Below are 16,539 nucleotides of genomic sequence, written 5' to 3' on the forward strand. Positions count from 1 at the left end.
TAAAGTAAATCTTAATTTTATTTTGCCTTTCTTTTTTCCCCCGAATAATATAGGAAACATTTTTTGGGAAAAGGAAACAGAGTTTGTGACATCACTGACCTGACCTTGGCAGTACCCCACTAGTATTCCAGCGTTATGTGTGACAGTGTCCACTCTCCTCCCCTCTGGATGTGTTGAGCTAATCGCCTCGGCTCGGTCAAGGCACGGATATACACCTGCAAGCTGCTTCGCCCACTGTCCTCCTCCCCGGTCTATCGTTTCATATATCCCCGTGGCTTAGTAGTAGAATAGATCGACCGATCTTCCATTATTTATATTAGAAATGGACGACTTCGACATGCTCAGCGCCCCGGCAGCAGGTAACGGCGTCGGGGGCTCCGAGGATGTGGACCCCGCCGCAGCCTTCCTGGCCCAGCAGGAGAGCGAGATAGCGGGCATCGAGAACGACGAGGGCTTCAGCATCCTGGACGGAGGAGAGGTGCCCCAGTCCCTGGACCTGGCCGGGGGGGACGCCGTGGGTGAGCAGAGGAGAGCACATAAGCCTAAGAGGCTGAATATGGTAGAGATGCATAATGCATTTTTCCATTGGGACATTTTCAATGTCAGAATCGATCAAATGCATCTACGAGAGTCTAATCTAAATCTTAGGCTGCCGCTACACTCATACAGAGCACGGTCTGACTCTGAACACCGCCATTCAGCATAATAAATGCAACACAATCAATAACGGATAAAACAAACACCAGGCAAATCTCCTCGCCGAAAAGCGCAAATCTACAAGCTCACAACGCGACGCATTGTGATGTGATGCGGTGTGAGCTTGTAGATCTGCCATCTTGGACAGGGGTTGCTTGCTCAAGTGGCGTTTTTTGTTCGAGAAATTGACGCGACTATTTAAACGATGCGTTTTTTGTGTTTGTAATGTCATGATACCACAGATATTTACAGATGTTGGTGTCAAGTTCACCAAGGGGGGGGGGGGGGGGGGGGGTACACCACTCAAAAGGGTCGTGCCATCCATTCATCACGTACAATGTCGCTTGCCGAGAAGACCTGAGTCCTAACCAACGCGACGCATCACCTTCTACATAATAGGATCAGTTTCTTGTCGGCAAGCGTCATTGTCGTGTGACATAATATCACACACGACACTACGTTACTCTACTAGAACGTGTTTTATGAGACAACGTTGCTTAGAAACTGATGACACAGAATAGATGCCAGTGTGTGGTGTTGTCAGCCAGGTGAGCTTTGCTAGCCGTTAGCATGTTAGCCGAACGTGCTAACGTCAGCTAGCTCAGGGGTAAGCGATGATGAGGTTCATTCATGTCACAATCACAACAAATGTAATAATAGTTAAATGAAATAGTTTCTCATTTAGCCGACCCCTTCTTTAAGAATCACTGAGCTGGCTAGTGGAGAGAGAACTGGTTGATTACCATATGTTTGGTACTACGTACTAACACTGCCTGCATTTTAAAAGAATGAATGGGAGTCAGCCAAGATAGCCTACTGTCATTCATTGATTTGACATGTATCAACTATCAGCCTGCTAACTGTCTGTGCTGGTGGATACGATACCACAGTGACAGTACATAGTCACTATAGTTAGCGACCTTTGGCCGCACTTTACTATCACATCACAAGTTCACACCGGGTACTACATTACATTGTAAAAGAGAGAGAGGGTGGAATTATGTTTGTGCAAGGCTATAGCTTCCCATGAATTGCAGTTATATTTTAAATATAGAATAAGAGTTAGTTCTGGACTGGTCCATAGCTCTAATGCGCAAATGTATTAGAGCTATGGACTATAGACCCCAGAGCTATATTATCCTAATATCTGTGTGTGTGTGTGTGTGTGTGTGTGTGTGTGTGTGTGTGTGTGTGTGTGTGTGTGTGTGTGTGTGTGCGCGCGCGCAGGGTGCTTCAGGCTCTTGCGCAAATAAACAACTTAGAAATAACACAAATGGCATCAGATATCAAATGTGATATATGCATAAAATGTATGGCAGTGTATCCACAGTCTTCTATACGTATGAGTGATTTCAAGGCATTTCCATTTAATCACGCTAAGCAGTGCACCTTCTAGGAAGTGTGAGTTACTTATTGTGCAACCATGTTGACCAGAAGTGCTGGCATGTCCTATTGTAATTCATGGCAAATTGTTAGATGAAGAAATTGTATGCATCACAGTCACACAACCATCAGCCAATGTAACAATACACACAAACCATGAATACATAGGCCTGCATAATATGATGTATTCAAACGGGAAACCTTCAAGATTAGTTTACTGTTTGTTTAAAAAGTCAATACATAAACATAGAACTGTCTGGAGTGAAAATAGCCTGGTACATAGGCTATCTCTGTTTTTTTCCTGTTTTGTTTTGACTGTCTTGTTTTTTTCCCTGTTTGTATATTATGGACCCATTATGTCTGAAATAAAGTTTTCAATCAATAGCATTTGTATCGTAACTTTGGACATGTATGGGTCACTCGTATTAATGCCAACCCGGCATTCTGGTGCACACTTACAAATGGTAGTTTCACTAGTTTGTACAGTAAGTACAGTAGTAAGGAAATGAGTTGGGTTTCTCCCTTTGCCCTTTAAATAAAAAAGACCCAGGTTTGCGCCTTTTAAAATAAGTTATTATATAATATTAACCCATTCAGGCCTGACGTTGAAAGAAAAAAAAAAGTTTTCTAAATCATGACAATTTTCGGAAAGATTTGAGGCACATTTTAACGATTTTTCAAAAATAGCCGCACTATGAGCTTGTAGATCTGCTATTTTTCAATAGCTAAATTATAACAAGTATGTAACCACCAAAAGGCGTTCCCGCTCAAATTGGGTTCATATAATATGTTTAAGTTGTGACATGTCATATATCACATGTGTTTTGAAAAGTGATGTGTGATGCTTTATGTTTCTAATCGATAATGAATACGGTTTTCCCTCCTTTCTAGATTCAGCTGTAAATGGAGAACTTCATGAGGTAATGCTTGGTTCCCTTGGATAACATTACTGTTCTCAACTGAGCAAATAAATGCCCAGCCATTATGTTCCCCACTATTATCATTAATACTTACACTTGGGATAATATATTTTATTCTGTTGTCATGTAGTGGCAAACAAATGCATTGTATGCATCGACTATAAAGTTGCTAGTAGAACATTTTGGTTGTCTCTGAATTTTATACTGTTCTTCTACTGTATATTTTTATTTAATATTCTACCTGTTTGAGAACTTGCTGTGTAAATATCAAATTTCTTTTATATTTTTCACTGCAATTTACCAACACTGCAACAAATTCCTCACGTGTGCTTACAGTCCTTGTTAATTAAATGGCTTAGATTCTAAACTAATTCAGATTGTTTTCAGTAAGACATTTCCATTGTATTTTTGTTTTCCTTTAAATCTTGCAACATTCACATGAAGGTGTAATACTTTGAATGTTGTAAATCTTTGTAAGTTCTAAATTGCTGACAGGATAGTAGGAGCAGTAGAAGGCAAAACAGATGCCAAGTCATCTCTCTGTAACAATTGACTTAACTCTCTGGCTGGTCAAACATCCTCCTTCCTGTGTTGTCATCCTTTCACTGTCCATCCTTTTGCACTGTCAGGGCTTTTCTAGAAGTTTAGTTTATACCAGGCTAGGCTTGCTTTATGTTGATATGAAATACCTTTAGTATCAAATCCAAAGGAACTGCGACCTGGCGAGTTCATTTGGGGACTTTTTTTATTTTATTTGTTCAAGAAGTGGAGCCCTGTTTGAGCTACCAAGTGACTGACTGATTAGAAACAACTGTTATTGGTGTTCAGTCATTTTGGGGAGAATGACACCCTTCAAAAACAAATCAATTTAGAAACATTGTGCAAGCTGCAGAAGATACACAACCCATTGTTAAATTTTGTAATTTATATGAGAAACTCAGAAGAGTTCATTAGTCAGGGAAAGAGACTCCTAGCTATACTGTATGTATTTGTGTTTGAGAGAGAGAGTATTTTTGTATTGTTGAAGAGACACATTTTCTCTTGGTGTTAAGAGAAACCCTTGACTGTAATTTACTGAAATGCTGGTCTGTTGTCTCTAATTTCGTTAGGCGAGCAACGGTCCATCAGATGCCTACGCAGCGATCTCCTCTGCTGACAGACTGCAGGCTGAACCAGAGAGCCTGCGCAAGTGGAGAGAGGAGCAGAGAGAGAGACTGGAGGCACTAGGTAAGCACTCCACATTAGACTTCTATAGGCAAACTGACAACTTGGAACACTTGTGTGATGAATCCCATAAGCCTTGTTGTTAAGCTTAGCTAGCCCACCAGCCACACGTTTCACGATAAAAAAATAAATAAGCAGATCTACAAGCTTGTAGCGGGGCGTAATGGGTCAACCAACCTCTCCAACCACCTCTTTTTCTTTTCTAACCACCCCCCCCCCCCCCCCCCAGATGCCAACTCCCGTCAGCAGGAGGCAGAGTGGAAGGAGAAGGCCAAAGTGGAGCTTGAAGAATGGCACACCAGACAGAACGAGCAGCTTGAGAAGACCAAAGTCAACAACAGGTACTGCCTTCACACTGACATACATAATTTACGGTATGTTACACTTGACTAGCCCTTACCCGTTGTGAAATACTTGGCGCCCTGTGGCCGTGGGGGGTACTGCACCCTGGGTGCGTCTTCGCATTGTTTTCGCATTTTCACTAATAAATTCATTATTAATGCATAATTTGTTACATTGGTAAAAGGGCTCCGTTAAGACCTCCATATTATTATGGCCAATTTTCGTGTGAAAAGTGGGAGTGATTGGTGCAGGCAGTGAGGAGCTACGGCAGTCACAGTGACAGACAGACAGACACACACAGACACACATGATGATGATGATGATGATTATAGTATGATGATGTAACTGCACAGTGAAGGAGGAACACATAGCAAGTACAAAACAAATAACATGGTGAACAAGTTGGAGGGATTGATACAATTTGGCACAAGATAACTGAAAATAATTACAGAGACAAATAATTTAAAGGCATTAGTTTTATTATTTGACATACTCATCACAAATGTTTGGCCCTACTTAGCCTTGCTCAGACTCACCCTGGAGTGGGTATGTTTTAGGCACTCATTTAGTACCACTTTGACACCACTCAGCCCAATTCCTTGTAGTGGAAAAAATATTTTTCTACTGTACTTGTCTACAAAATGCCAACTTCAATGTAATATGACTGCATAAATTGTACCATGAATAATTTAATTAACCCATTCTGACCGGGCACCCATTTTGGTGTTGGCATCATGTTATGCTTTAGCTATTGAAAAATAGCAGATCTACAAGCTCATATCGCGCCACCGAGTGGCGCGATACGAGCTTGTAGGTCTGCTATTTTTTGAAAAATCGAAGAACGACTGACATTTTTATAATCTGATCTCAGGTCAGAATGGGTTAATCAGACCAGTGTGTGTCCAGTGGAAACCTCGTATGAATCTGATCTCGGGTCAGAATGGTTTAATCAGACCAGTGTGTGTCCAGTGGAAACCTTGTGTGAATCTGATCTCAGGTCAGAATGGGTTAAAGTATATTTATATATAAGTGGAAGGGAAAAAAACAAAAAACAAAAAAACAAATGGTGGCAGAAGTAGGCAGTGTGGAGTGGAGTGGTGTTGGGCCATGGCTGTGGAAATCAGGCGTAGTCACATTTGACCCTGTTGAGAACGTGATATGATATATGGGAGTTGTGAGGTGAAATGCAGATTAATATTAGTAGCAGTTATTTCCTCTATAGTCCGATCATTCAAATGTAGCACAAGCACAACGCCACCAGAAAATGATCACAGTTGCATGAGAAAACTCGAAGGCATAATTGATCTGAAAACATTAGGACTTTGTTTCTTGTGCTTCATAATTCAGTCTGTTTTTATTGTAACACATTTTCTAAGGGTGGCTAATGGCACCATAATCTGCCGCAGTGGAACCTAAACTACAATTAACCCCATGCATAAAATTATATGTAATTCAGGTGATCATGAAGGGCATGTAAAGGTGAAACAAATGGTGTATGATGAACAAGGTGGATATGCAAGGGGTAATGGAAATGAACCCATTTTGGCCGGGAACCCCTTTTGGTGTTAGCATTATGTTATGCTTTAGCTATTGAAAAATAGCAGATCTACAAGCTCATAGCGAGCTTGTAGGTCTGCTATTTTTGAAAAATTGAAGAACGACTGACATAGAAACATAGCTTTTTCAGAAAAGATGATGTAGAAGACATTTGTAGAATCTGATCTCGGGTCAAAATGGGTTAATAACATGAGCAATTCCTCTATACTACCGTAATTCAATAGTGGTACAGCACTGACAGAACATGATCGCTGTTATCAGAGAAAATGTGAAAGCATAATGTATCTGAATTCCCCTATGATGAAGCACAACCAACTGTAGTTGTAATAACGTTATGAGTCTGTTTTGATTATAATGCCGTTTCTAAGAATGGTTATAGCACTTTAATCTGTATTAGAATCATCATTCAGGAAAAAAAAAACAGACTGTTGTGGAATAAAAACTACAGTCATGCCCAAGTACTACTGCAGTATAAAAAAGTGATTCTAGGCACTCCTGAAGGGCATGTAAAGGTGAAACAAATAGTCTATGAATGTTAGTATTATAATAGATTTCTTAGAGGTCAACTTGGCTCATTAGATATTTAATAAATATCATTGGATGTGAGTGCTGATTACGCACTTTTATATAAATAAAATAATAATAATTGTAAATAATGGCTTTGTTGACTGTTTGAGGGAGTGGTTTCACAATTATTTTTGCAGTCTCAGCTGTACATGCAGCTTTTGATTATTTGTGGGCACTTAGCAAATACAGATTCCTGTCTCTTATGCATAGGTTTCAGTGATGTGAATTTCCATTAAGTAATTATAACATTCGCCGGACATATTTTAGCTTCCAGTTAGTGACCCTGTCATATAGACCTATATATATATATATATATATATATATATATATATATACAGCCTTCACTGCTCCTTACATACTTGGAAGAGATGGTGAAGTTTATCTTAATCATGAAATGTAAAGATTGCACGTCTAAAGTCCCTAGACATGTTGTTACCTGATTTATACTTCGCCGCTGTGGTGCATGCTGCACCAAAAACGACAAGCTGAAGATTGCATTGCTACAAGCTCGTAGAGCGGCCACTTACTGTGTGCCACCCCGGCACCCCCACATGCGCTAACTGGAAGGCTCGCCCCAAAACACGCTCGCCACCATTTTGTCCGTGGACCACTCGCCCCCAGCGGTTCTTGTGTTTGTTTTACTGAGGATAAGTAAGGAATTGGTTAGGTTTAGGAATCGGGTTAGGTTTTTGCACCGTTTTTTCTGAGGTTACGTTTAGGAATAAGGTTAGGTTTAGGCATAGTTTACTGAGGTTACATTTAGGAATACCAGTTGGTGACTGTTCCGAGGTTGCCGGATTTGCCCTGGGGCGAGCATTTTGGTATTCCCACACGCAACTAAGCATAAATCAAGTCAATGACTGTAATTGACTAATGTGCTGATTTAGTTGAGCTGTATAGTACAACACTGACCTCCATCAATACCTGACACATTACATTCACACCATAACAAGGTTTGTCTGCTAAATGCCTAAATTATATTCTATTATTATTTAATCAGCGGTTTTTTAATGTATCCTTAGTTGTGTATAGAGGGTGGTCTATGATGGAGGGCTACACACAGATCTTACTGTACTGTAAATGTCAAACATTTCAATTATATTTTGTAAGCCTATTTCCTCTTCAAAACTGTTTTTATTCTTCAAAACCCTAGAATCGGTCAACTTCGAACTGACCTAACACTTGATCCAGGTCTTGAAAATAACGGCAAGGGCTAGAATGCTCTACTGAATGAATTGATTACTCCTTGGTTCACTACATGAGCAACAGATACAGGAGGGAGACAGCCAGACACATGATGGCACAGGTCCACTTAACAGATACAGGTCCACTTAACAGATACAGGAGGGAGACAGCCAGACACATGATGGCACAGGTCCACTTATTAATAATGTACCAGATCCTCGGTAACATCCAGGATGTTATGTTGGAGATTGTGTTGAAAGAAATACTCAAATGGGAAGGACTGACAACATTGCTATGATTTCTTTCATAAAAAAACCAAACAAAAGATGATTTTCAAATCAGAATACATATTAATCGCTTTATTTATCACATGTCAACTTCTGTGTTATTTCTCTCTGACCTTGCTCTAAATTGTCACAAGATATCTTTGTTTCTACTTTCTGAACGTTCCTTTATTCATGCTGACTACTGACTCCTTATCACCTGAAATAAAACATTTGAATAACTAGCGATACCACATATCCTTTTTTTAAGAGGGCTAAGACGTTACTAATAAGTCTAAACTACAATATTTAATAATATCCCCCAGAGAATGACATAATGCCATATAAGGAAAGAGCTGCTTTGCAGGGAGATATTAGCCTGGCTAACACAACTCTGGTCTGGGACTGCATAGATTACATAAAGAATTGACTTCCTTTGTTTTCCTACACTGGTAGGATATCCCCATCTTGAAGCTAACAAATCATGATCTATGTATTGCCTCATGAAACCAATCCATAGTGCCACAAGTCATGTCATTCTTCTATTAACTAAAGTCTAATTCATACCTTGTCGCACGGCTGCTTCGTCCGACACAAAATGCTGTGTTTTCAACTGGAACAACTGCATTCCATTCAAGCTATTAGAACAGAATATTGAAGAATAAATGGAGCCTACCCAGACCTAGCAGTACAGCTGGCTGACTGGGTACCATGCAGTTGGCATTAAGCCTGATATATACTTAATCGTACACTGATGTCGTCTCTTCACGACGCATTGTTGCCTGCCGAAATGATGCATTATGCAGCAGCCAACTAGGGAGGTATAGCCTATGAACTCAAACATAAACCTTGATGCTTTGCATTAATTAACTTTAAGATGAGTGAGATGGATAGAGAACATCTTTATTGATCTTCCAAGAGATCATAATTTCTTTCACCGCAGTAAGAAACGCAGGACTGAAGGAATAAGCTTCAGGAATTTACATTATACAATACGTGTAAACAAGTACCGGTAGTATTAATGAAAGGTAATAAAAAGATGTGAGCAAAGTGTTATCATACAGTAGTAGAGACAGGATGCAGAATAGCAAAAAAGATGATTTTTGTGTGTTGGCAGGGTAGATGCTCTGATAATAACCCCACTCTGTATTATCATGTTGACCTGTGTTGTCTTTCCTCCTGTTCTTTTACCACTGTCTTTTTCTCTCCTGCCTTCTCGCTGCTCTGTCATTCGCTGCTCTGGACGCTCTGGATGTTTGTCTAGGGTGCTGGACGAAGACTTCTACAAGCAGCCCTTCTCTGATCTCATTGGTTATGTGTATGTTGCTCCAACTAACATCCTCCTCCCTCCTGGTTTCCTTGTTTCCTTTATTTCTGCTACGTTCCACACTTCCTCATCCAACCTTTGACCTTTCATCTTCTCAGTGCCCCACCCCAACCCCCAACCCCCACCCCCCCGTGCTCAACAATTCCTTTCCCCATCATGTTAATGAATTTGTATACTTTGGTGTTGTTAATTGCGTGGATGCTTAACAAATCTCAAAAGGTGTCAGGTTTATTATTATTATTGGACTGTAATATATATACAGTATACGCATGTTAATTTTTTTTAAATTTACATTTTGAATGGTTTCCTACAGCGAATGAATGCACGTCGCCACGTGTCCATGGACCCTGAGCTCCCCTGTTGCTCACTGACATTAGAATTCATTTTGATTCTCTTATTGCCGTGCCCACGTTGATTTGCTCCCACTTTGTTTTAATTTTCACGTCAAGCCAAATCCATTTCGCTCAACCATCAATGACCCTTTCTAACACTTGCCTGAATGTTAGTATGAACTGTCACAGAAATGATAGTTTATTTGGTTTAGTCTCACAGCTGAATGAATTCACTTGACGAGTTACTGTGTTTTATGCTAATAGAACTTTGCCTGTAGGTCTGTTGGAAGCAATTGTGTATCCAGCTGGAGCCGATGTTTCTATCACTCAAGCCTAATTTATACTAGTTGTCCACAAAAACGAGCCTTGTGAGTTTGTAAATTGGCTATATCTGTGCAGGGCGGCGGGCACCATCTTATACTGTAATGGGTTTCTTTTTGTGTAGTTGACAGAGATGTATCTCTTGGGTAGTCGTGAATAGTATACAATGTGCAGTGTAGGCAATGTTCCTCGAGACCTACTTCCTTCCTCGGAATCTGTGTGCATTTTCCGCACGCACGAGCACACACGCGCGCGCGCGCGCGCGCGCGCACACACACACACACACACACACACACACACACACACACACTCTTCCCTTTGCTTCTTCACTGATGTTGGGTAACGTAGTTACAGAACCCATTTAAACATTCAATGAGAGGACTTATACTCTGCATAGCTTGACAATTTAAGGACATTAAACAAACAAGCAAGCTAAACTAAATGTGCTGTTCTAAAAGATAACACTTGCTTGAAGAGAATTATAATATCCCCTCTCAAGTCCCATTTTCTTTTTCTCTGTATAGTGCCATTATGAAGCATTACGATGATTAAAATGATTAATAATAAAGGAAAATAACCTTTTTCTTTTAATGAGCATCGCTTACCGTTCCATGGATACACAAATGCTCCAACCTGTGTTTTGTGCTTTACATAGAATGTTAGCTGCTGTCTAGCTACTGCATTCCAACAGAATGACATGCTAATGTTGCCTATCTAGCAAGCGTAGCCTTAGCAATGGAGCCTTTAGTTTTGCCATTGGGTTATATAAAAAAAACAGTCTTGCAGGCACCGGGTGGCATTGTGGTGTTCACACAAAGTTATTGTTATTATAAGTTTTAGTTTAATATATTTAATTTGACCTGAGTCTTTAAGAATAGAAGTCAGTTGATAACCACTTAAGCCCTATATCATTATTTGTACCATGAATAGAATAATGTTCGCCTATAAGGACATGCTCATAATAGGCACATCATCTTATGTGGTTAAGAATTTTAAAAAAAATCTTTGCATTAGCATTTTATTTGGCTGTGCTAAGCACCAGATGTAGACCTACTAGTCAACTGAATTTACAAGCACCACCATGTTCATATACAGTATAATAATTCTTAGTTTTTATGTTAAGGCCATTGCACACAGTCCAATTTGTTTTGCAACAAATAACTGACGGTCAATAACCTAATCCTAATGCAACCTACTCCTAAATTGTCATCTGACCTGTCATTTTCCAGTCTATCCAAATTCGATTCCTGCATTCTGTTCAGATGTGTGAAATCCGTATCGGACAAATAGAAATGTCATTGGACTCTGTGCAAGAGTCTGGTAGAGTGTTCTTTGTGTGCACACCTCACTGCAGCCTTAATTTGACCTTTTTAGCAGTTAGTTTGATCCAGTGGCTCAAGGTCTCAATTCCAAATTCAATTCACTCAATATATTCAATGCAGAGCAGAATCTCTGACTTTGGTCCGTGTGACAAAAGAATGGCCCAGGGAGGTGTGCGTAGGAGTGTGCCCCGAGTCCTCTCACCCGACCAATGGCATCACACAAAAGGCTGCCCGCGCTAAGCACCTATTCACCAGTCTGCAGGAATATAGAACACTTTCGGGACGTGAAACAAAGCTATAGAAGAAAGACTTTGAATGAGATGTTGCTTTTGCATGCTGGCTTTTGTCATCTGCATTGAGCTCATTTTTGTTGTATTTCATTTCTTCCCCCTCCCCGTTCTATCTCTTCTATATTCTGACTTGTGAAACTGATTCTCCCTGTTTTCTTTTCCTATGCACCTTAAAGCACACACATTAACCATCCTTGCTACCGCCTAGACCAGTTAAGTAAAAATATAAAACCCCAGAACGTCCAAAAACAAATCTCTATCCTTGTTAGGTGACGGTTAACGGTGTTGCCTGTATTAGATTAAGCACTAGTTACACAGATAGTTCGTGTTAGTTGTTTAGTTAAGTAGCATGTAGCTAGATCCACTGCCTAAGTACGAGCTGGTTGTAATCTTTCCCCTGTGATGTCGTGGTCCTGCTAGTAGTCCTGTGTGTATTTGTAGTTGGATGTGATCGTGAATGTTCATTGGCTTCTCATCCCCATCTTGCTGTGTGTATTGTGTATTTACAGTAGATGGGTTTGGGATGAGGGGTGGACGTATATTATTATTATTGGATGCATTATTTATTCTCTTAACGCTAGTTACTAGAAAATTAGTAGTCCATGGCAGTGGAATTGCTTTCCGTTATGGGTGGGGTAAAGTGTGAGAGATCAGGTATGTTAACGCCATAATCTGTGGCTCGCATCTCAAAATGTTTTTGTCTTTGTGATTGTGGTACCCTTCTATTTAAATGAAAATCTACTTGTTTTTGTTTTCAGTTTTTCTTGTATTTTCATTTCGGGGGTGTATGTGTGTGCGTGTGGTAAGCCCTGTGTATTAAAAAGTCCTCTTTTGGTTTGGTGGTTTGGTTAAGAATACATTGGTTAGTCCCAAATCAAAGCGATAACATTTTAAATGTTTCCCCGGTCTTTGCTGCATTTCAAAACGGCCTGCTTCTTCAGCTGCAGCAAAATGCATGGCAAAGTAGGCTTTAGTAGTTTTGGACTTGGTTAAAAAAAAGAAAAGAACTACACCAGAACTTGCCTCAGTTGGTCCTTTTCAAACGAGGACTAGTGTTCCAGGAGACCACATGGAACCTATGGGACCAAAGTAAGGGCAAGTTAAAGGTGTTGGGGCTCGACCCTCCCCCACAGTACTGAATTTTTTAACCAACCAAAACGCTTAATAATCCTATTTGTTTTCAAGTTTGATTTATTATCATTTGATTTAATTTGGTAGGAATGTCATGACTCCATCCCCCTGATTGTTGGCGAGAGACAGTCCAGCAGGTGACTGTCTGCTGTGGTGTGTAGAGGGCTGGGCGAGGGGGCATGCCACAGGGGATGAGTCTCATCTAGTTAGTGGATGGCTACAGATAGATGGATGTTTCTCTCTGTGTGGTCAGACTTTCGCCCTGAGGAAGACTCTGCTGAAGCAACAACACCGTGTCCTGCTCGCAGTGGCTGGCTGATCAATATTAAGTTCAACAGTAAAAGCAAATTTGATTTAAAAGAATTATAATATCAAAGTGCCGAATCTATGATCCATCTTTGCGTCAGTTGTAGATCCCCTAACGTTGAGGCTGTTGAAATAGTTTACGCTCATTTGAGCGTATTATTTCCAAAATACACATCTATTTTATTACTTTTATTATCTTGGCTGGTATTTTGACCTCTCCTTGAGTATGACACAAGAGCAAAATGGCCATTGTGTGTGAATATGATCAGCTGGATGGTGGTTGGTGATCAGCAGATGACCCCCTCAGCGGTCTACATGTTGCTATCTGTGTCTTTTTGCCATTTGCCCATCCCTCCACTAATACCCTTTCTCCTCTCCCTCCTTCTCCTCCTCCTCCTCCTCTTCATGTTTAGGGCGGCCGAGGAGGCCATGGTTTCAGACCTGGACGAGAACAACCCGGGGACGGAGTGGGAGCGCGTGGCGCGGCTCTGCGACTTCAACCCCAAGTCCAGCAAGCAGGCCAAAGACGTGTCGCGCATGCGCTCCGTGCTCATCTCACTGAAGCAGTCTCCGCTGGTCCGCTAGGCAGGGCTGTCATTCCATATCCTATGTATTCCTACATACCAACAGAGCCCCCCCTTCCATCTACCCATCCACCTGCTGTCTGACATCCACAGACACAAGGGGGCCTCGACACGACAACTGTCTATATCCCATAACCATGTTCCTCCCTGTGCTGTGTCCTAGTGTGATGTTATGAGCTCCACTGTGTCTCTTTTTTCCTTGTACTGTAGAGAATAGCCCCGACTCTCCAGCTGTTGGTCCTCTGAATGTTTCGTGTTTTTGTTTGCACATCTTCCACAGACCATGAGACCAATTTGAACCCTGCAGCTCCTATAGGCTCTGTGTGTAACTGTAGTCCCACCCAGGTTTCCAGAAGGTGGCATATACCCACCTTAAGTCCTACTTTGTTTTATGACGAATAGTGAAAATAGCGGATCTACAAGCCTTGTGAGCTTGTAGATCTGTTATTTACGCTGAAATGACATGCCGCGTTTAAAGTGGTATTGTATGGAGACGATATATGAGAAGATGCTGCTGCACCCTAGTCAAGCGAAGCTATGGGAAACGGAACCAGAAACTGGTAATGGCACCTTCGGGGAAACCCAGGACGATGGTTATATACACACACACACTACAGAGCCTATTTCCCTCCCGTTTTAACATTCTGTCGCAGCCACAGGCCCCTAGTGTTAGAGATATGTGGGTCTGAGCTTTTGTGTGTTTACTGCGTTAGCATGTCGGAGGATAAGAGTGGAGAGTTGGGACACTATAAAGGGAAGCCTTGATGATGGTTTTAATGCTAGGTGATTCCCTGGAACGACACTGCAAAAACTCCTCGTTGTTGAGCGCTATCGCTACCAAGATACTGTGCTCTCACCTGTCACCTTTCAACCCCCTCTCCAGTGGTTCTCAAACTCTTTTCATTTCAAGGACCTCCATAAGTCTTGAGCGTATGAATTCGTACACTCAGCGTTACAGACCTGTAAAGGTCCATTTGTAACACCCTCAAGGAACCCTGAGGGTCCCTTTACCTTCCTTTTGAGAACCATTGCTCTATACTGACCAATGAGCATCCGCTGCCTCATCTTCTCCTAACCCTTCATCGCCACATCTATTTTTGTTCAACAAATCAAAAATAGACGCACTCATTTTCCATTGCCGTTTCTTTTTAAGGACCAAATTATGAAACAAAAACCCAAGTTTAGTGAGTGTACTTTCAACCGTGTAAAGCCAACTTGTGGCGTATAATAGTGTTAAAGCTTTCAGTCTATGCATTTCCTTAGAAGAAACTCCCACTACTGTTATCGATCAGGAAGTGAACAAAAGTCCAGACATTACAATTAATGTGACCTTGTTTGTATGTGTGTTTAAACAATGATTTGTGTGCGTGTGTACTCTATATGCGTGTACCTATGTACATACAGAGGGCAATATATATAAATACAGTATACAAAACGATACACGTTTATGTCATGAGGATTAGACAAATTGTGGTCTTAAAGAGAACTAGCTGTTAGCCAACTGTTGCTTACTCGTGCGTGTTCATTGTCCATTTGATTTAATTGATATCAGTAAAAAGTGAATGAAACTTGAATTCGTGTCATTTGTATCATCATGCATGATTGGGGTTTTACCTACGGCCATTGAAGGCGATACGATTGGATAAATAATACTGAACTATTGTACATCTGTCTCCTGTATTACCGCTATCATTCCAATCCAACCTTCAAACCCTTCTGGAATTACATACGTTGATCCTTCCCCACCCGATGTATCCCTTTTTACCTGTCCATTCAAACCCTAGATCGGTCCAACCCCTAAGTCATTAGCGCAGCCAGCAAAAACTAGAGTTCTCAGCAGGCCCGGAAATTAAGGGTAAGGTCTGGTCTTAACTGGGCTGGCTCTTACTAATTATCACACGTTTTACGCCCTAGCCTGCCGAAAGCGTCAATTAAAAAACGGTCCTTATATGGGCATTCCCATTGTTTCAGCGCGACCTTACCCTTCTGTTAAGGGCGGTGGTGGCTCAGGGGTAGAGTGCCTGGACGGTAACCGTAAGGTTGCCAGTTCGAACCCGGGCTCCCCCAGAGTTACTGTCGAAGTGTCCTTGAGCAAGACACTGAACCCCTAATTGCTCCCGATGTGCTAGTTGGTGCCTTGCATGGTTTCCGCTGCCATCGGTGTATGAATGTGTGTGTGAATGGGTGAATGTAATGCACAATCTCTGTAAAGCGCCTTGGATAAAGGCGCTATATAAATGCACCATTTACCATTTAAGGTCGCTTCTCGCCTTCTTTACTTACTGGTTTGATAGCATAGTGTCAATCTTTCAACCAAACAAACCAACCGTGATAAACTGATTCACATTTCAGAAAAGAATGGGATGCAGAACACAAAAGGATGTTATCAAGACTTTATTAAACATATTGTGCATGATTAAATTAAGAACCAATTGGATGATAAATCTTACAAACAGAAGCCAGGAGCACATGACATGGGGGAGTGTACTGTACATAAGTATGAATGAATGTTCATTGTAATGTACGGTGGGCATACATGTCACCATTAGACTATTCTGATCCATAGAGGCTGGCTGGAGGCTCTGATAGATGGAATGTGGACCTGTGGTCTGAGATGGGGAAGGAGAAAGTTTCATTAGTCAAGTATACGTGTGCACAGTGAGTCACTGTGAGTGACAGTACTATCCAAAATTAGTCCTATGCGTTAAACCGTCTAACTGTATGCAGTGGGAAGCTGTTGATCAACATCCAGGGAGGAGTTCCCAGAGACAGACATTTGACCAAGACTG

The 16,539-nt window shown here is 41.2% G+C and overlaps 1 protein-coding gene across 1 annotated transcript; it reads left to right on the plus strand.

Annotated features, from left to right (window-relative positions):
* Positions 1-143: 143 nt before the first annotated feature.
* Positions 144-15,318, plus strand: clta (clathrin, light chain A). Its single transcript, XM_083765451.1, has 5 exons — positions 144-518; positions 2,971-2,999; positions 4,109-4,226; positions 4,453-4,564; positions 13,580-15,318. The coding sequence occupies exons 1-5, from the start codon at positions 323-325 to the stop codon at positions 13,749-13,751; spliced, it is 627 nt and encodes a 208-aa protein (XP_083621577.1). The 5' UTR covers positions 144-322; the 3' UTR covers positions 13,752-15,318.
* The last annotated feature ends 1,221 nt before the right edge of the window (positions 15,319-16,539 follow it).

The sequence above is a fragment of the Protomyctophum parallelum genome, assembly GCF_964188405.1.
Source record: "Protomyctophum parallelum genome assembly, chromosome: 5".
NCBI classification, from domain to species: Eukaryota; Metazoa; Chordata; class Actinopteri; order Myctophiformes; family Myctophidae; genus Protomyctophum; species Protomyctophum parallelum.